Here is a 20,399-nt window from a genome sequence, read left to right as displayed (position 1 = left end):
CAAACTTTAGACAGTAGTAAAAGAAAAGCCAGAAAGAACAAGAGAAAAGCCAGAAAGAACTAGTTTGAAATAGCTTAGTTATATTAGGCTTGTGTTAAGGGAATTATTAATGTTGCATCTTTATTATTTTTTGATATACAAGAAATTGTCTATTAAAATAATATTCAGTTTATTCATGAATCTCATAAAATATGCCAGTTTGTTGGTTTGAAACAATACTTAAGCATGATAAGAATGCTTTTCAATCCATTTTCTGGACATGGTGCTATGTGCGATATTTCAGTAGCTGACATATGGAGCATGTGGATCAATGTTCCCACCCCCAGGTTATGTTATTGTTTAGTTAGATATTGAGGAGAAAAAAAGTACCTCCTAGTTTGCAATGCAAGCAAGACCTAATTACACAAATCTACATTCTCTTTATCTACATTCATCTTGTACATTTATTTTTTTACCCACTTGTTTTATTTTTAATTCATTTATCTGCAGTTTTATCCCCTTTTTCCCCATTTTCTATCCTTTTTTTCCCCCCCACCACTGCCCCCTCCCCTCCCCCCATCTCATCCCCTACAGGGCCATCTGTCACTTGTTCCATGTTGTTCTTTCACACAATGCTAACCTTGTTCTGCTACAATCGCATTTTGCTTTCTTACCTTTACGCCACTATTAGCAGCTTTTTTAGCATTAACCACTACCATTAACAATCCCTTTGTCCACTTGTTCATGACATCTTTGTCAATCCCTCCTTTGTCCCCACCTATCGCTGGTCTTCTATCCAGCTCCACCTGCCCCACCTCCCTTACACAGTACAAATTTCATCATATTTCCACTTCCCCATAGCTCTGAAGAAGGATCATAAGGACTCGAAACGTTAACTTTGTTTTTTTCTCACTCCACAGATGCTGTCTGACCTGCTGAGCTTTTCGAGCATTTTGTTTTTGTTTCAGATCTCCAGCATCTGCAATATTTTGCTTTTATCTAATTACACAAATGAGTGGGGATACTGAATCCAAGAGAATATCTATCACAAAACCCAAAAATAATAATAACCAAACTTATGATCACCTTTGCAGCAAATTTACACCAAAAAACTTGTGGTTCATTAGAAATCAGCTGACTACCAGCTAAGTGGTGATTTCTGGGTTATGTATATTTTCCAATAAAATACAAAATTATCTTGTGAATCCTTATAAATATGACCACATTTATAAAATGGTTACAAATATGTACATCCACTGGTCTTCAGGTCAACAATGTTATCTACCAAAACTTTGCAAGCACTTTTAATAGTCCATGGGCCAGAATTTTATCTCCTGATGGAGGTGGGAAAACTGAAATCTTGAAGTTTGCCATTGCAAAAATGAATTTCCTCTCCCTTCCCGACCCCACACTATTTCCGTGTGGTTTTTTCGTGGGTCATGAAGCCCTTGGGTCCGGACCCCACAACTCTTCTGAAGTCAGGGTTCCCACTGTGAGCACTATAGAAAGTTTAAATTTCCTCTCCCACATTATTTTTGCGTGCAGATATGGATTTGAGAGAGTTCAGGACCACTGGGGGAAGCCTACAGGGTAGTCAGGAACATTCTGACAGGTAAGTGTCATACGTCTTGACCACTTCAAGTATTCCTATGAGATGCTCTATTGTAATGTAGATGTGTTTTAACTACAGTGCTTCATCATAGGACTCTGTAAATTGACCATTACATTAATCCACATAGTTTGTGCTGAGATGCATTACTTTTCCAATCTGGAAAATATGCCTTCAAAGCTGAAGAAAACACTTCTTGAGATCTCTAATATAATAATCTGAAGCAATTTAAATGGCCAGAGTCCTTTCTAAATTGAAATAAATCCTTCAAATTTTAGCTTAGAGGAAAAATAACAGCCACCTTCTTCTGGATTGCTTTGATTGATAGAACATCTGGTGTAGCTTAGAAAAAAAAGGCCATCTAGTTTTTTTGAGTTTCGATAGACCCCATTGTTTACATTTCTCATGGTTTGTTTTGACAGCTGAGTTAATTATGAATGCTTGGCTGAGTTTTAAAAGCTTTTGAACCACTTCTCATCAGTGGGTTGTTTTGATTGACAGTTTTAAGAGGGGACGTGAAAACAGTGTGGAAGCTGGGCTGCTGTCCCAGAGGTGACTTGATTGAGGTGTACAAAATTATGAGGGGAATAGATAGAGTGGACAGGATAAAATTGTTTCCCTTGGTGGAGAATTCTAGAACCAGGGGACATAGATTCAAGATAAGTGGCAGAAGGTGTAGGGGGGACATGGGGAAGAACTCTTTTACGCAGAGGGTAGTGGGTGTCAGGAATTCGCTGCCCAAGTTGGTGGTAGAGGCAGAAACTCTAAACTCTTTTAAAAAGTACCTGGATCGGCACCTTAAGTGCTGTAAGCTGCAGGGCTGGGTGCAGGAATGTGGGATTAGGAAGGGCACCTGGGTGTCCTCAGGTTGGCATGGACAAGATGGGCCGAATGACCCCCTTCTGTGCTGTAACTTTTCTATGGTTCTAACTGAGGCAGGCCTCCTAACCATCCTCACTCCTCCCAAACTGCATCAGGGCTTAGAAAACTCTCCCCACTCATGTCTCTGAGACAAAAATATAGTGGGAATGGGACTTGGAGGTGAGCTCACATTTCAGAGACTGCAAAAGGGCCTGACTTGCATTTTTTCATCCCTCCACAAAAATCAGCCCCTTATCTCTTATCCATTCTTTAATGCACAGTACTTTTATAAAAAAAGTGAAAACAATATAAAGTGAGAAATGCCTTGAATATTTAGAGTATAAAAGCATTTATCTTAAAAATTGCAGCTTCAGTATTTGGGTTCAGGGTCACAAGGGAAAAAGTCAATGCAAATTAGAAGCTGGTAACATTTGTTCCAACAGCACCACATAGAAATGTTCTGGACTGTCACTGGACAAAGCCAATTGAAGTAAGTGTTTCTATGGTTTCACTCCAGAATTTAAAAAAAATTGAAATTGACAAAAAAGTCAAAAATATAGAAATACACAAATTGTCCATCTTCACTTATCAAGGTTTTTAAAATCAATATTAATAGGAGAGAAACTAATCTGGAGGGTTAGTGAGACAGACTCTAGGGAGGACAGAAGACAGCAGGGGTTAAGTTGGATAGACCCAAAATGTGGGATTACCTCACACCTATTCAAATATATCATGTTTATGATCAAGGTTGCTGTGTGGAACCAGCACTACATGTGCTATTCACAGGACGCACACATCAGCAGAGGGTCCCAAAATTATCACTTGCAAGTATTACTTAAAGCTAGCCTGCATATCTTAAGGGGAGATGCATTGTGACTGCTTGAGGTGATAATATCACTTGGAATTGCGCTGTGCTACAAAGAACAATGGCTGCCCGTGGAAGAACACATGTACCAAGGTTTTCCAATGCTGCTCTGCAAATCTCGATGGAGTGAGTGGAAAGGAGACAAGATGCTCTGTATCCAACAGGGCAGGAAACCCTCAACTCACAATGAGAAGGCATTGGGACCCACAAATCTGTGAAGGCAAATGCCATGAGTTCAGCCACAAGGACCCGGATACAGTGCCAAAAGAGGATGAATGACCTCATACGAGTGATCAACATCATCAGGGAATGCATTTTCAAATCAGAGCAGCCATTGCTGAAGTTTTGGCCAGTGACTGAGCTGAATCCATTGAAGACAACTGTAACGTCGCATCTAATCCTCCTTCTTGCATTCCAATTCCCCCTCATTGCACAATCACTTACACACTGCAGGTGGTGTAAGCATGCACTTCTTACTTTTCCCTCTCCCCTCATCACTATCTTATCTTTGTTCCTTTTTCCTTTCAGATATCTAATCATTTTAAGCTGGCCAAGAATGGAATATAATGCAGAATCTGATGGCCTCTTCTATTACAGCATAAACAACTTCCACCAAAAGTCTGAGTAACGCAGTGAAAGTTCAGACTGATGCCATGAGAGGTCAACTAGCTGCCATGCAAGCTCAAACTGCTGCCGTTATGGCTGCAGGTGCTAGTGTTCAAAGGAGCTTCCAGGGCATCACAGCGATCCAGCAAACTATCCTCCAACAGATTACCAGGATTCCTGATGCATTGCCCCAGGCAAGTGGCAATGGCTCCATGAAGCACAACCTGCTGTTCTCTCTTAGCGTGAAAGACATTCATGATCCCATGGCTGCCACCTATGCTGAGATTGTGCAAGCTAAGGTCTGGCTTCCTCACACAAAAGCTGCTGGAAGTTGTCCTGCAAGGTGATCTGCAGTCTCCCAAACTGAAAGTCAGCAGCCTTCCACCAGTCATGATGCAGCCAATGAGTGGTAGCACCACAAAGGAGCACTAGGCCAGGTTAAAAGAGGCCCTTAAGATAGGCACTAAGGGAATGCACAATGAGATGGATCAAGTCGATGAGTTAAATATCGATGAGCACCTCAGGAGTGGTGACCATAATGTAAGGTTTAAATCCAAATAGGCAGAGAAAAAACAATGCAAAGACAAGGAGTAAGCTAGCTAGAGTGAGGTGGAAAGAGAATTTCTCACACAGAACTGTAAATCAACAATGGGATATTTTTAAAAAGAAGATTGCAAAGTTGCAAACTAAATGCACACCAAATAAGATTATCCAAAATTACCCACACTGCAGATGCTTGTGTCAGACTGACATTTATGGACTTCAGCTGACACGCTTGTCGACTATGCATTGATTGCATGGAGATCATCAAAATCTGAGCTGTGAATGTGTTTGAACACAAGTGCAAAGCTTTGCTTCCTGACCAGTCAATTTTTTTTCTGCTGTAGAGTGTGGATAGGAGCAACTGCTTTCTCAAACAGTAAAAATCTTATAAAGTACATTTTTAAAAGTGGCAGCTATTTATTATTGGTGGCACCCAGTGTGAACTGGCACAAAGGAATGTTGGAGGTGTGTTGCAATGTTTCGACTTTATTTGGTCTTAGAGATCTAGAGACCTGACTCTGAGTTATGCTGCTTCCATCACATTGATGCATAGCCAGAACACCTTTGCACTGGCCCAAAATGTTTGCAGAGTTTTGTGCAGCCTAGGTTGAAACTACCAGAACATATTTTTTGGTTCCAAGAATTTTTCTTCAAAATGACAGCTGATAAGAATGGCATCCATGCTCTAATTTACAATTTGTGCACTTACAGCTTTGCAGGTTTCATTTACGTTCACTTCACTGAAGCCACAACAGTTTAAGTATCCTTCCACATCCCCTCTGGTTTCCACAGATTTCTTCCATCCCACTTCCAGAAAATGATTCTGAAAGAAAACAACAGTGTTGTCCTGCATTTTAATACAACAATTGGTAAAGAAAGAGTTTACATTTATACAGTGCTTTATTAATTAATCTCAGGGCATCTCAGAAGAGCTTCAGAAATTATGAGAAAACAGGTTGTTGGGACCTCAATTTAATGTCTCATCCAAAAGACAACACCTCCTATAATATCCGCTTGTTGCTACCCCAACTTTACACCCTGGCCATAAAAAACGGGTAGGGATAAGATAGTATCATTGTGTCTGAAGTTAAATTCCGAGGTTCTGTGGTGAGATAAAATTGAATTGTAGGAAGGTGAAGTCAGCTTAGGGCATTGATGAACCAGGTCTGCAGTCACTTGTGAGGAAGAAACTAATCAAGAGCAGAGTATCAGTGGGTGTACTGCTCAGGGGGGGGCTTAGCGTGAATCAATCGAAAGTCAACCCTGAGCCAGTAGACATGACCCAAGGGTCCAGCAAAGGTGCATACCAGTCTCAGTATTGTGAACCAGAAGATCTGTATTATCAGAAGAGGAGTGAGGGGCATTGGGAATGAAACACAAAAAGCAAAGGATGTAAAGTCAACGGATCCAGTGGAGGATGAAAGATAAATCCATGGAATCAGTACCGATGAGGAAGCTGACCCAAGGAACAGCAGTAGGGTAAGGTGGAGAATACAAAATCAGTAGGTGCAGAAGCTGGAATAACTGGTCCAACTCAATCCAGGGAAGGGTGACTGAGAAGTCAGTAACCAATGGGAAGCAAGTGGAAAGCAGTACCAAGAGTAAGATAAGAACTAACAGGAACAGATTGGAAACATCTCAATGTAGAATTAAAAATTCCTAGTGGTGGATCAGAAAACTGAGGCAGCAGAAGCAGATCAATACTAAAATAGATAGAATCCAGCTGAAAATACAATCTTGTAGAAAACAGCAGCAAAGGGTGAAGTCACAGTTATCCCAGAAGCCAGTATGGAAATAGATTTCAGCTCAGAAATGGATTTCTGGAGAGACCAACGCAACAATAAAGCAATGAATCCAGCAGTGTACTAAACTACAGCCCTGAAAAATGAGATCTGGGGTGGTGTAGATAGCAGGAGGTGCTGGGCAGGCCAGAACCAGCAAATAACAAGCAGCAGACCTTGTCTTAATGTTAGTCACCATGACAGTTTGGGAGAAAAGCAAATAAATCAACAGCCAGGCTAGGGATGGTAAGGAGAAGGCAGCGACCTTGGCCTGAATGTGGGACCATAGCTTCATGCTGGAGGAAGGTGCAGGGCCAGAAAAAACAGGGAGAAGAACAATAATTTTTAAAATATATTTTAACGGAGAGGGAGGAATTGTTTACTTTACAAAATTAAAGTCTTTTTCAATGGAAAATTGCTTACAAAAAGAAAATAATTGGTTTGCACCTGGTTACTTTGCATCACTGTGCCATAAATAGTAAGAGGCATGCATCTGCACCTTGTCAGGCATCTGCTGGCTTAAGAATTTCTGCTGTAAATAAGTATTTTCCAAGTAATATTTTCAAAGTAATGTTACATTATGTTCCCAAAACATTACTCAAAAAAATGTGACAACGGGGAAAAAGGTTTGTAGGCAGGACATGCAACGAGAAAGGAGACATTGGTGGACCTGGTTCTTGGGAATGAAGTGAGCCAAATGGATCAAGTGTTAATTGGACAAAATTTAGGGACAGTGGTAATTGTATCATAAGGTTGAAGTTGGTATATAAAAAGACAAGGAACAATCCAGAGCAAGGACAATTAACAGGGTGGGGAAGCCAACTTCAGTGGGGGTAAGAATGGATCTGACCCAGATAAATTGGAATCAAAGGTTGGCAGGCAAGACTGTATCTGAACATGGGCTACCTTCAATCACAAGATATTTCACGTAGAGACAAATTACATTCCCATGAAGGGGGAAGGTAGGGCAAACAAATGCAGAGCTCCCTGAATGACAAGAAAGATAGGGAGCAAAATGAAGAAAAAGTGTGCTTATGGCAGATATCAGGTGGATAATACAACTGAGAGACAGGCTGAATATAGAAGGATCAGAGGGGAATTGAAAAAGCAAATAAAAGCAGCAAAGAAAGAGTATGGGAAGAGACTGGCAGCTAACATAAAAGGGAATCCAGAAGTCTTCTATAGGCATACAAGTAGTAAAAGGGTGGTAAAATGAATGGGGGTGCTTAGGGACCAAAAAGGGAATTTATGCATGAAGACAGGGGCATGGCTGAGGTATTAAATTTGTATCTGTCTTTAAGGAAGAAGATGCTTTGCGTATCATAGAGAAAGATGAGGTGATTTAGACACTTAAAAGTGTTTAAAATTGATAAAGGGGAAGTTTTGAATAGGCTGTCTGTACTTAGAGCTGATCAGACAGAAGGACCGGATGAAATGCATCCAGGGGTACCGAGGGAAGTGAAAGCGGAAACTGTGGAGGCACTGGCCATAGTTTTCCAATCTTTCTTAGACACAGAGGTGGTGGCCAGTGGACTACAGAATAGCAAATGTTGTTCAAAGCCTTGTTCAAAAAAAGAATGTAAAGTCAAATCCAGCAACTACAGTCCAGTTTAAACTTGAGGAAGTGGGGAAGTTTCTAGAAACGATAATTTGGGACAAAATTATTAGTCACATGGACAAATGCGGGTTAAGTAAGGAAAGTCAGCAAGGATTTGTTAAGGGAAAATCATGTTTAACTAACTTTTTGATGAGGTAACAAAGAGGGTCAATGAGGGTGACGCTGTTGATGTGGTATATATGGGCTTCCAAAAGACATTTGATAAAATGCCTTACAACAGACTCGTGAACAAATTTATAGCTCATGGAATAAAAAGGACAGCAGCAATATCGATACAAAATTGGCTGAGTGACAGAAAAGAGAGTAGTGGTTAAAGTTTTTATTTGGATTGGAGGAAGGTTTATAGTGGGGTTTCCCAGGGGTCAGTGTAAGGATCCCTGCTCTTCTTGATATATTAATGGCCTAGGCCTTGGGGTACAGGGCACAATTTCAAAATTTGCAGATGATACAAAACTTGGAAACATTGTGAACTGTGAGGAGCATAGTGCAGAACTTCAAAAGGCCATAGACAGATTGGTGGAATGAATGGACAAGTGGCAGGTGAAATTTAATGCAGAAAGTATGAAGTGATTCATTTTGGTAGGAAGAATGCGAGGTACAATTCTAAAGGGGGTGCAGGAGGAGAGGAACCTGGGTCTATATGTATGCACATTATTGAAGGTGGTAAGAAAAGTTGAGATTGTGGCTAATAAAGCATGTGGCATCCTGGGCTTCATCAATAGAGGCTTGCGTACAAAAGCAAGGAAGTTATTTTAAACCTGTATAAAGCACTGGTTCAGCCTCAACTGGAGTATGGCATCCACTTCTTGACACAGAATTTTAGGAAGGATGTAAAGGCGTTAGAGAGAGGTTTTTTTTTATTCATTCATGGGATGTGGGCTTCACTGGCTGGGCCAGCATTTATTTCCCATCCCTTGTTGCCCTCGAGGTGGTGGTGGTGAGCTGCCTTCTTGAACCGCTGCAGTCCATATAATGTAGGTATACCCATAATGCTGTTAGTAAGGGAATTCCATGATACTGACCCAACGGCAGTAAAGGAACGGCGATGTATTTCCAAGCCAAATGGTGAGTGACTTGGAGAGGAATTTCCAGGTGGCGGTATTCCTATCTATCTGCTGCCCTTGTCCTAGATGCTAGTGGTCGTGGGTTTGCAAGGTGCTGTCGAAGGAGCCTTGGTGAATTTCTGCAGTGCATCTTGTAGATGGTGAACACTGCTGCTACTGTGCGTCGGTGGTGGAGTGAGTGAATGTTTGTGGGTGTGGTGCCAATCAAGCGGGCTGCTTTGTCCTGGACGGTGTCAAGCTTCTTGAATGTTGTGGGAGCTGCACTCATCCAGGCATGTGGGGAGTATTCCATCACACTCCTGACTTGTGCCCTGTAGTCAGTGGAGAATCTTAGGTGGGTTAGTCGGTGGGTAACTCGTCACACAAATCTAAGCCTCTGACCTGCTCTTGCAGCCACAATATTTATATGGCTAGTTCAGTTCAGTTCCTGGTCAATGGTAACCTCCAGGATGTTGATAGTGGGGGATTCAGTGATGGTAATGCCAATGAACATCAAGGGGCGATTGGCTGGATTCTCTCTTGTTGGAGATGGTCATTGCCTGACACTTGTGTGGCTCGAATGTTACTTGCCACTTGTCAGCCCAAGTCTGGATATTGTCCAGGTCTTGCTGCATTTGGACATGGACTGCTTCAGTACCTGAGGAGTCACGAATGGTACTGAACATCATGCAATCATCACCGAAGATCCCCACTTCTGACCTTATGATGGAAGGAAGGTCATTGATGAAGCAGCTGAAGATGGCTGGGCCCAGGACACTACCCTGAGGAACTCCTGCAGTGATGTCCTGGAGCTGAGATGATGGACCTCCAACAACCACAACAATCTTTCTTTGTGCTAGATATGACTCCAACCAGTGGAGAGTTTTCCCCAATTCCCATTGACTCCAGTTTTGTTAGGGTTCCTTGATGCCACACACTGTCAAATGTGGCCTTGATATCAAGGGCAGTCACTCTCACCTCACCTCGGGAGTTCAGCTTTTCTATCCATGTCTGAACCAAGGTTGTAATGAGGTCAGGAGCTGAGTGGCCCTGGCGGAACTCAAACTGGACGTCAGTGAGCAGGTTATTGCTAAGCAAGTGCTGCTTGATAGCACTGTTGATGACCCCTTCCATTACTTTACTGATGATGAAGAGTAGACTGATGGTGCGGTAATTGGCTGGGTTGGATTTGTCCTGTTTGTGTATACAAGACACATCTGGGCAATTTTCCACATAGCCGGGTAGATGCCAATGTCATGCAGAAAAGATTCACGAGAATCGTTCTAGGGATGAGGAACTTCAGTTACATAAACAGACTGGAGAATTTGGGACCGTTCTCCTTGGAGATGAGAAGGTTGAGAGATTTGAAAGAAATATTCAAAACCATGAGGGATCTGGACACAGTAGATACAGGAGAAACTGTTCTCATTGGTGGAAGGATCAAGAACCAGAGTGCACAGATTTAAGGCAAAAGAGGCATTGGCAACATGAGGAAAAGCCTTTTCATGAAGTGAGTGGTTAAGATCTAGAACGTATTACCTGAGGATGTGGTGGAGGCAGGTTCAATCAAGGTATTCAAGAGAGAATTGGGTTATTACCTGAAAAGGAAGAATGTGCAGAACTACAGGAAGAAGGCAGGGGAGTAGCTTTAGGTGAATTGGTCTTTCAGGGAGCCAGCTCAGACAAGACAGGCCAAATGGCCTTCTTCTGTGCTGTTACCATTCTATGATTCTATACATTCACCTGCAAAGGTTGATACCTGTAGGCCCACGAGGCATTCAAAAACAACATCAATGAGGAAAGCTACACAGACTATGCAGGTAATGGCCCATGCCGCTGTCTGCCTTCAGCGAAGTGATGCTGTGCAAACAACCTTTTCGCCCTCATCTAATGGACTAACATCTTTTGCTACAATCCATTAGAAGCAAACACATTAAAAGAAAAATAGTTAATTTGGTGTTAAGCAAGATGAAGGGTGTTACCATTGGAGAAAGGAACACTTTCCTATTTCTAATACCCATTTTAGCATTAATATTATCAAATTGGATACAGCTATCTCCTGTTTAGTCCCCTAATGTGTTCCAAAAAAGTGTGCGAAATAAGGGTGTGCTAAACGAAAATCACTTCCAATAAGAATGCATGTAACAAGGGTGGGTGACGCTCCTGACCTGTAGTTTTTATGTTAAAAACCTATTGGAGTGGCCCACGAATTCTCTTTCAACTTACTACTCATGCTACAGCACTCTTACTACTTACCTCCTGCTCACTCACTTCCCTTCCTGGCCTCCTCGCTGCCTCCTACTTCCCTCTCCAATTCCTTCGCTCCTTCCCTCTCATGCTTGCGCTCCTGACCCCCTCGCTCCTTCCTACTCGCCATTATTCTCTTAACCTCTTCACTCCCTCCCTCTCACGCTTCCGACCTCCTCACTCCCTCCTGTTCGCCTTTTCCTTCTTCCAACCCCCTCACTCCCACCTATTCACCTTTTCTCTGTCCCGACCCCCCGCTTGCCTTTTCCCTCTCCTGACCCCCTCACTCCCTCCTATTCGCTTTTCCCTCTCCAAACTACCTTGCTCCCTCCTACTCATCTTTACCTTCTCCTGGCTCCCTCGTACTCGCATTTTCCCTCTCCTGACCCCCTCGCTCCCTCCTACTCGCCTTTTCCCGCTCCCGAGCCCTCACTCCCTCCTGCTCACCTTTTCCCTCTCCCAACCCTCTCCCTCTTGGCCTTTCCCTCTCTTGACACCCCCATTCCTCCCTCCCTCTCACTAGCTCCTTTTCCCAACGGGCCCGCTCCCTCCCTCTGCATCCTTCTCCTGATGCCCCCACTCGATCCCTCTCCCAACCTCTTCCCTCCCTTCCTAGGAGGTGGTGGCGTAGTGGTAATGTCACTGGACTGGTATTCCAGAGACCCAGGGTAAAGCTCTGGGGACCCAGATTCGAATCCACCATAAAATTTGAATTTAGTAAAAATCTGGAATTGCAAGTCTAATGATGACCATGAAACCATTACCGATTGTCATGAAAACCCATCTGGTTCACTAATGTCCTTTAGGGAAGGAAATCTGCTGTCCTTACCTGGTCTGGCCTACATGTGACTCCAGACCCAGAGCAATGTGGTTGGCTCTTAAATGCCCTCTGAACATGGGTAATTAGGGATGGGCAATAAATGCTGGCCTAGCCAGTGATGCCCACATCCAATGAACAAATAAAAAAAAGTGGGGAGAGATTGTAGCGTAGTGGTAATGTCACTGGTTGAGTAAGCCAGTGTCCCAAGCTAATCCTCTGGGTGCATGGGTTCAAACCCCACCATGCCAGTTGGTGGAATTTAAACTCAATGAATAAAAATCTGGAATTAAAAGCTAGTCTTGGTAATGGTGACTTGTTGATTGTCGTAAAAGCCCATCTGGTTCGCTAATGTCCTTCAGGGAAGGAAATCTGCCGTTCTTACCTGGTCTAGCCTACATGAGAATCCAGATCCACAGTAAAGTGATTGACTCTGAACTGGCTTCTGAAATGGCCTAGCAAGCCACTCAGTTCAAGGGCAGTTAGGAATGGGAAACAAATGCTGGCCATGCAAGCAGTGCCCACATCGCATGAAAGAAAATAATTTAAAAAAAACATAATTTCATTAAAGTGAAAATGGAGGTCAAAGCTGGCAGCACTACATGGATAAGTTCCCTAATTTACTAACTGCACAAAAACATGTTATTAGAACATGCTTTTAACCAGGGGTACAGCATAACCACCAGTTAAATGCCCCCTATTTGGGCAGACTGCCATTTCCAACACCAGCCATCCTTATAGTCTCTGATTGAGGCCACCAATTTAGTTCACATTAGTAAAAGTTTTATATTGTAGCTCCTTGTCTATCCAGAAATGAGTAGAGACTATTCTAACTCATCTAAGATTCTGACTGCAGAAAAAAAACAGGTATCCACCAATGTCAGACTTGATTCCAAATTGAAAATGGTGAAAGGACAGCAAATGTAAGGTGCTACCTACTTCTTTGTAGATAGAAACTACAAAGTTAAGCATCATTAATGGCAAGTCCTATTTCTGGATCAGTCTCTTACATTAACCCAGTGTTTCAGGGAATCAATTTGTTTCATCAGCCAAAATTAGAGCAGGTCATGAACTTAATTCTTTCCCTAGAACCTCTCTAGTGACTAAGAAATGACACACAATTAATGGAATGACATAAGCCATTTATACACTGTTCTTAGAGTTACCAATGGCTTTACTTCTCTGTGTTTATCCCTTTTCACCGAACTGATAACAGGCAAATATTGTTCCACTGGATAACACATTAAATATGATTTAATAAAAATTGATCCTTAAGCTATGATGGTTCTGTAGGTTTTCATTTTCCACATAATGGGCTTTGGGAACCTGACATAAGGACCAAAGGGAGCTCCTGAACATGTACCCTCCAGCAGGGCACTAGATAGCACAATCTTCCCAGGATTGGCTTCCTAATTGGCCTCAACATGGAGTGGCCCTTGGAGGAGTGGATACGAATAAAAGAGAGCCAAAGCTGTTAAGCTGCTAGGGGTCAAGTCCTGGCTAGTACTGAAATTGTAAATCCCTCAATGAATCTGTGATTAAGATTCATGCTGCTAAAATTTTTGTCGATAAAGCAAATTCATAAATCAGGTCAGCCGCTAAGAAGGACATAAAATGGTTAGTTCAAATTAATGCAATAGAGAAATTGAGAAACATTTATGAACTTGAAAAATAATGAAGAATTAAACTTACTCACCTGTTGATTCTCATTAAGTGCGAGACTTGCACAGGAGATCGAGAACTGGACTACAAATACCAAGAACAAAATGATCATATACTAATAGTGAGTAGTCAAGGAAAAACATATTAACAACTTGAAATATTTTGCTGATCTTATGACATACTCTAATATGCAACTACCGTATCAGAATAGACCTGACCTTAAAAATCAGCCAACTTGTCATCATGTTTCAAGGTTTTTTTGGCCATTTATCTATAGATGTAAAAAGAACTTTTAACGCAGAGAGTGGTAAGGATCTAAAATACACTTCTAGTTTCAACTCAGGGTTTCAAAAGGAGATTGGCTAAGCACCTAAAGATTTAAAAACTTGTAGGGTTATGGGAAAGGGCAGGGGAGTAGGATGAGCTGAATCACTCTTGTAGAGAGCCAAAGTAGACTCAAAGGAGCAAATATCCTCCATCTGCGCTTAATCATTCAATGATAATTTAATGTTTTTTAAACAATGTCTATTTTCTAGTTGAGAAAGGCCATTCCTATGCCTTTACCGGAAGCAGCATTCCTCAGAGGCTAAATGGTAAGCCTTTTGTCTAAGTAATAGGTGCAAAGTATTTTCGATTAAGTCCTTATAACCTTATAAGTCCCTCAACCTCCATCTCCATGTGAACAGATCAGAGATAGAGAGACCAATGGCAAAAAGGAAAGAAAGAAAGGAGAAGGCTGTGAGAGCAATCATGTTTTCTGAAGAGAAAGCTGTGAAGGCCATTGCTGAAGCAAAGAGGTTAGAAATACTGGAAGACAGTTAGAAGATATATCTTATTTAACAGGGGGCCAGTTAGCTAGATAGCTAGTGTGTGGTTCAGAATTATGCCAACAGTGAGAGTTTGATTCCTGTTCTAGCTGAGATAGACTTGGGACCTGCCTCAGAGAAAAAAAACAGCTAAGGATGAAGTATCAGCAGACAACAAGCGGAAGACCTGCCTTCGGCAAAGCAATCAAATTAATGAATCTGATTTAAGCCACTGGTTTGGGGAAATGTGATGTGTTCTTTGTTTTGCATAATTATGCAAAGACAAATTTTACTGCTTGAACTGAGGGAGCTTGATCCTTAAGGCTGCTCTGTAATTTCACCTTACTTTCAGCTTTGAGATTCATATCTAGCATTGTCTCAGAAAACATTTGCTTGGTCCACATTCAGAAAGAATGTAGTAGTGCATGCGCAAAAAATATAAATATTTAGTCCAAGTCATAAATGGGGTATTGCTAGGTGATTAGGTTACGCTGGCAGTTACAAGGCATTGAGAATCCACCAAAGTGCTCAGATCACTTAAGGGGCAGCCAACCACCAATCCCAAGGTGGCAATTATTCAGACCTGAGTTTGTAGCACTTGTCATCCTTTTTCCAATCCAGTAACAGATATCAACACATCTGTATTTGTAAAACAGTCGTGACACTTCAAATCTCCACGCTATTCTATTATGCAATTTGAAGTGTATTATCCAGGTTTTAAGTTTCCACATTTTGAATTCAAACTCTAGCCAATACTTTGATCAAATAATTAAAACTGTGATCTTAATCAGTTAATCCTTTGTGGGTTCTTGAGTTATTTTTAGATCTTCAAAAAATTTATAGAAACATGGAAAACAGGAGCAGGAGTAGGTCAGTCAGACCTCTGAACCTGCTCTGCCATTCAATCTGATCATGGCTGATCCTCTATATCAACACCATACTCCTGCTCGCTCCCCATACCCCTTGACAGCTATAGAGTACAGAAATCCATTTCCTTCTTAAATATAAATATATATAAAAAATAATTCTGTGCGACTTAGAATAAATATGGGGGTTTGGGTTTGGTGGGTAAGGTAATTATCTGAATTCAGTTGTGTTATATTCATAAGTTCCTGTTTGGGAAAGATCAACATTCACAGCAACTTGTCTATTTTAAGTAACGGTGCTTAATTTCACGTAGAGCAAAATCTTAATTGTGTACGGCCGTGGAAGAAATCTCACTCCTTGTCTCCTTTGGTAGATAATTAAAAATCTTCGTCCTCCATTCAAAATGTTTCAAATAAACACAATTAACTTTTTAGTTTTACTTTAAACTGAAACATTTATTTTCTTCTATTCAAAAAAAAAATCTGGCAGTCTCAAATCCTACTGGTCTATTAATTCAAAACTCAGATTTGCGTGAAAATGCTGGTAGTAGTACAAGGTGGTGGATTTAGTGATGCTGAATAGTTAAAAAAATACACAAAATGATTTAAAAACAGACTTTTTCTGTAATATAGTTTTATAAAGTAAAAATTTCTGAAGAACACACAACGATTAAGGGACTTAAATTTTTGAATGCAACTATTAAAAGTCATGTAATTACAGAAAAGTAAACTAAATACCTATTTTTGCTTTTTGAAAGCCAACTGGAGACAAACAAAAGGAGGCGTCTTTAAAATGGCTCAAAATAGCAACAATCTGATCTTTATTGCAAATATATGGGGTGGAATTTTCTCAAATTTGCACTAAGGTAAAACAGCATGCTGTTTTCACACCGTCCTGAGCCCGCCTCATTATTTATGCAGTCCCGGGAAACACACCGTTTCCATGGCGGGTGGGCTCCTCATTCGCCCATCCGCCACCACCCCATTGTTGCATCACGCTGGCGTTTAAAGGTCAGCTGCAAGCATTGCTTCCAGCTCACCATTGCTGCCCAGGAGACATGGCCCTCAGAGGCAAGAAGACTGAACTCCCCTGGTTTAGCGACGAGCCCCTCAAGCAACTGCTGGATGCTGTGGAGGTCCGCCGGGATATCCTGTACCCAGTTCTGACCGCATGATGGGCAGCAATGTGACCAATCCAGCTTGGGAGGCGGTGGTCAGCACCAACACCCTTCAGAAGAGGACAGCCACCCAGTGCCGCAAGAGGATGAGTGATCTCCTCTGTTCCAAAAGGTAACTCACTCTTGTCCTCACTCTCAACACATGCACTCACAAACCCAGCACGCATCCACAGGGCCCTCACTCACTGCCGTTCAAGGGACATCACCATTCACTCTCTCAGACTCACCATCATTGTCCTTATCCCGTCTATGGGACCGCTTACCACCCGCACAGGCCAGGTAATTTATCATCTGGCCTGGCAGGCGTCCTGCTAACACGTTCTCCATCTCTATCCATTCAGGATAAGCTGACACACAAGAGAGTGAGGTCGCAGACCGGTGATAGAATGCCCGAAATCAAGGTCCTCATAGACTTTGAAAACAGAGCCATCCAGCCGGCCGGCCACGATCTTGACCAGTCTTGTGCTGACGGTGAGGTCAGCGCTACACTACCAAGTGAGGACCCAGCAGTGCAACATCCATCAGATAACCATGCCGTGAGTGATGTGTCCTCTTTCACAGGCCACTGCCATGCACTAATTATCTCCCTTTGCTTTCACAGGCACATCTGCTAAACAGTAACAGAGTCCAAGACCCAGGACCTCCAATCAAGCCCCAAAGAAATCTCTAAACAGGAATCTGGAGGCACCCTCCCTGAAGTCCCGTCACAGCACTCGCCCACACCCTCCACCAGCACAGAGACGCACCTCAGTGGAACCTAGTTTTAGAGTAGCCTTGGGATCACAATCTGGTGAGCACATCGCACTGTCTGATCCACAGCAGGCGGAGGCAGGGCCTTCCCAGGTCCCCGGCACTCGGAGGACTGTTGGAGGCCAGAACGTTGCTGAGTCCGAGTCAGATGACGAGCCTCTGGACTTGGTCATGTGACAGTTGCTGGAGCTGCAAAGGCAAGCTCGGGAACATCAGGAAGGGATGTCTGCTGCACTCCTCAGATTGCAAGGCACAATGGAAGAGTGCATCCCCCTTCAATCTGAGGTGATAGCGCCAGCATGTCAATGCACAGAGATCAATGGTAGGATGGCAGCCACCATGGAGACCTTGGTCCGGGACTTCACTCCTGGACTGTTGCGCGGGCTGAACTCCATCACTGATGCCATAGTTGGCCTCCAACAGTGTGTACCCGAGAGGGGTGCCAGGCAGCTCGATCTCACTCCAGCTACCCCTGCTCCTCAAGGAGAGAGCCTGGAGACCCCAGGCACCCATAGAGAGGAGGATCCACAGGTGCGCACTCCGGGCCCATCCATCCAGGTGACTCAGAGTGTCTGGCCCAACCAAATCCCCTCTTCCTGTGACCTCAGCAGCTCTAGCTCCACAGGAGGAGGGTGCCACTGTCACACAGCAGAGCCTCCAAAGGACGTCCGTCAAAGTCATCACAGTCAGGGCTTCACAGTCAGCAGGCTGCCTCCACCTCTGCTGTGGGTGTCTGGGGAGCACCAAGTAGCAGCAGCAGGGTTAGAACAGTTAAAGAGATTTAGTTGCACAGCCTGGGCATGCGTGTTAATCCCTTGTGCATACTGCTCATTATTGCCAATAAAGTCCCAAGAATGTCTCCCTGCCTATGGCTCCTTGTTCTGATGAGCAGTGTTTGTGTCACTCAGATGTGAAACCTTTCTGCACAATAAGGGCAGGCGTCTCAGTCCTGGGCCTCTTCCTTGTGCTCTGTCCAGCCTTCAGACCAAAGTGATGGTCCGGCCTCACACTCCCTGGACAAATTACTGATGCCTGCACCTCGATGGTGCTTGTCATTGTTGCCAGAGTGTCATGGGCAGGCGTCACAGGGTTCCGTCATTCATTCTGTGTGCTCTCAGCACCTTTAAGAAGGGGCTGGCCCCCAGCTCTTCAGCATCTGTGACCACTGATGCTGTGCTCCAGCACCTGGAGGGTTCAGGTGCTGAAGGTGGACAAATGCTTCTAAAGTTTCATGGCTGCCTCTCTATGATATGACCCTGATCACGGAGCACAAGCGAGCTGCCCTCGGCCATACTGGAGTCAGGCATTCTCAGAGGCTATATGAAGATTTATGGAGTGCCTTCAATGTATGTTATCATCATCCTCCTGCAATCGAGCGACTATTTGGGCCTCCACTGCGTCTCCATGACAGGAGCATTCTCCAAGGGTATTCACGCTGCCATAAGCCAGACTGGAGTCAAACGTTCACAAATGCGACATGAGGAACTATGAAGTCACCTCACTGCCTTTCATCATCCTCCATAAATCTAGCAGCTATGACAGCCTCCCAAGTGTGCCAGGCTCATCTAGCCAATGTATGGACCTCATCCCAGTCATCGTCGCCTCCGAGGACCTCAGCTTCAGCCCTGTTGGCACCTCATCAGAGGAGACATGCAGTTCCTCCATCTCCTCCTCAGCCAGCTCCTCTCCCCATTGGAGTGCCAGGTTGTAAAGGGTGCAGCAGACGACAACGATGCATGACACCCTCTGTGGACTGTATTGCAGGGCTCCACCAGACCGGTCCAGGCACCAGAACCTCATCTTCATCGTCCCAATGGTCTGCTCCACCAAGTTGCAAGCTGTAGCATGAGCCTCATTATACCGTCGTTCTGCTGCAGTCTGAGGCCGCCACACAGGTGTCATCAGCTATGGCCTCTGTGGGTAACCCTTGTCCCCAAGGAGCCACCCCTGCTGCTTCTGTGGACCTTGTAAGATTCCAATGATCTGTGACTGACCGAGGATGTAGGCATTGTGCTTGGTCCCTGGAAACCATGCGCACATCTGCAGGATGCTGGTAGTCGCGTACCAACTGTACATTCAGCAAATGGAAGCCTTGTGGTTGCTGTAGTCCACCATGTGTTGCAACGGAGATCTGAGCACCACATGAGTGCAGTTGATCACACCCTTCGCCTGTGGGAAACCCAAGATCTGGGTGAATCCAATCACACTTGCATCCTGGCTGTCCTGGTCCCAGGCAAAATGCACAAAGTTGTGTGCCCTCGCAAAAATGGCACCCATGACCTCATGGATACATTTGTGGGTGGAGGCTTGAGAGATCCCAGAGGTCACCTGTGGAGCCCTGAAAGGAGCCACTGGCGTAGAAATCTAGCACTTTGGTCACATTCACGGCCACTGGCAGAGGATGCCCTCCTCGTGGCACCAAATCCTGGAGTAACTGGCAGATGTGAGCAACCAGTTCCCTAGGCATATGCAGACTTCAGCGACACTGGTTCTCGGTCATCTGCAGGAACGACCAGGAACTGCACGTCTACAGACCCTGGGTGTCACTAGGCGCCGACCAGCGATGGCTTACTGTGGGTCTTGGTCGGCGTGTGTGGGAGACCCAGCTGCCCCTTCTTCCGGAGGTTGCTGTTCCTGCCTCTGCGCAGCCAGGAGCCTCAGTCGCTCTCTCCTCCATCTTCTTTGCGGTCTGTAGGCCATCAGGCATATAGCTAGTTCACCAGGCTCCATGATCCTGATATACTCCTCCTGCAGGATGAAAGGGAGAGCCACATGGTTAGCATGGGTATACTAAGAACCTGTCCTGGTTAAGTGTGACGGCCCATGAACGCTTCCAAGAGAGTGCTGGCTACCACTTGGATGGCCAGAGATTAGTGCATTGCATGGCTGCCCTGTTAGATTGAACCATGGGACAAACCAGGATGCTGACATTGCAAGAGGCTGTGAGCACCTCCAGCATTGACTGCTACATGGCCAACTTTAGTGAGGAGATTGTATATGTGCAACTGCTCTACTAAAGTCCACTAAAGTGGTCGTGAATTTGCAGTCTGTGCCGGGTGGGTGGGTGGGTGGGTGGGAGATCTGGGGAACTTGATGGCACTTTGATGCCTCTGCGTTGCTTGAGTGGACAGAGAAGCTAGGGGCCCGACCCCAATCATATCAATGTGG

General features: G+C 44.0%; 1 protein-coding gene across 1 annotated transcript in view; it reads right to left on the bottom strand.

Moving 5' to 3' along the window:
- The window catches only part of tspan13a (tetraspanin 13a), a 73,751-nt gene that overhangs the window by 15,816 nt on the left and 37,536 nt on the right, over positions 1 to 20,399 (bottom strand). Inside the window, exons 3-4 of the mRNA XM_078538838.1 lie at positions 13,666 to 13,746; positions 5,173 to 5,286 (exon numbers count right to left, since the gene is read on the bottom strand). Coding sequence (XP_078394964.1) covers positions 5,173 to 5,286; positions 13,666 to 13,746 — 195 coding nt within the window. The remainder of the gene's footprint in view (positions 1 to 5,172; positions 5,287 to 13,665; positions 13,747 to 20,399) is intronic.

Source organism: Cetorhinus maximus, chromosome 3 (genome assembly GCF_964194155.1).
Source record: "Cetorhinus maximus chromosome 3, sCetMax3.hap1.1, whole genome shotgun sequence".
NCBI lineage: Eukaryota > Metazoa > Chordata > Chondrichthyes > Lamniformes > Cetorhinidae > Cetorhinus > Cetorhinus maximus.
This window is presented reverse-complemented; position numbering and strand designations above follow the sequence as displayed.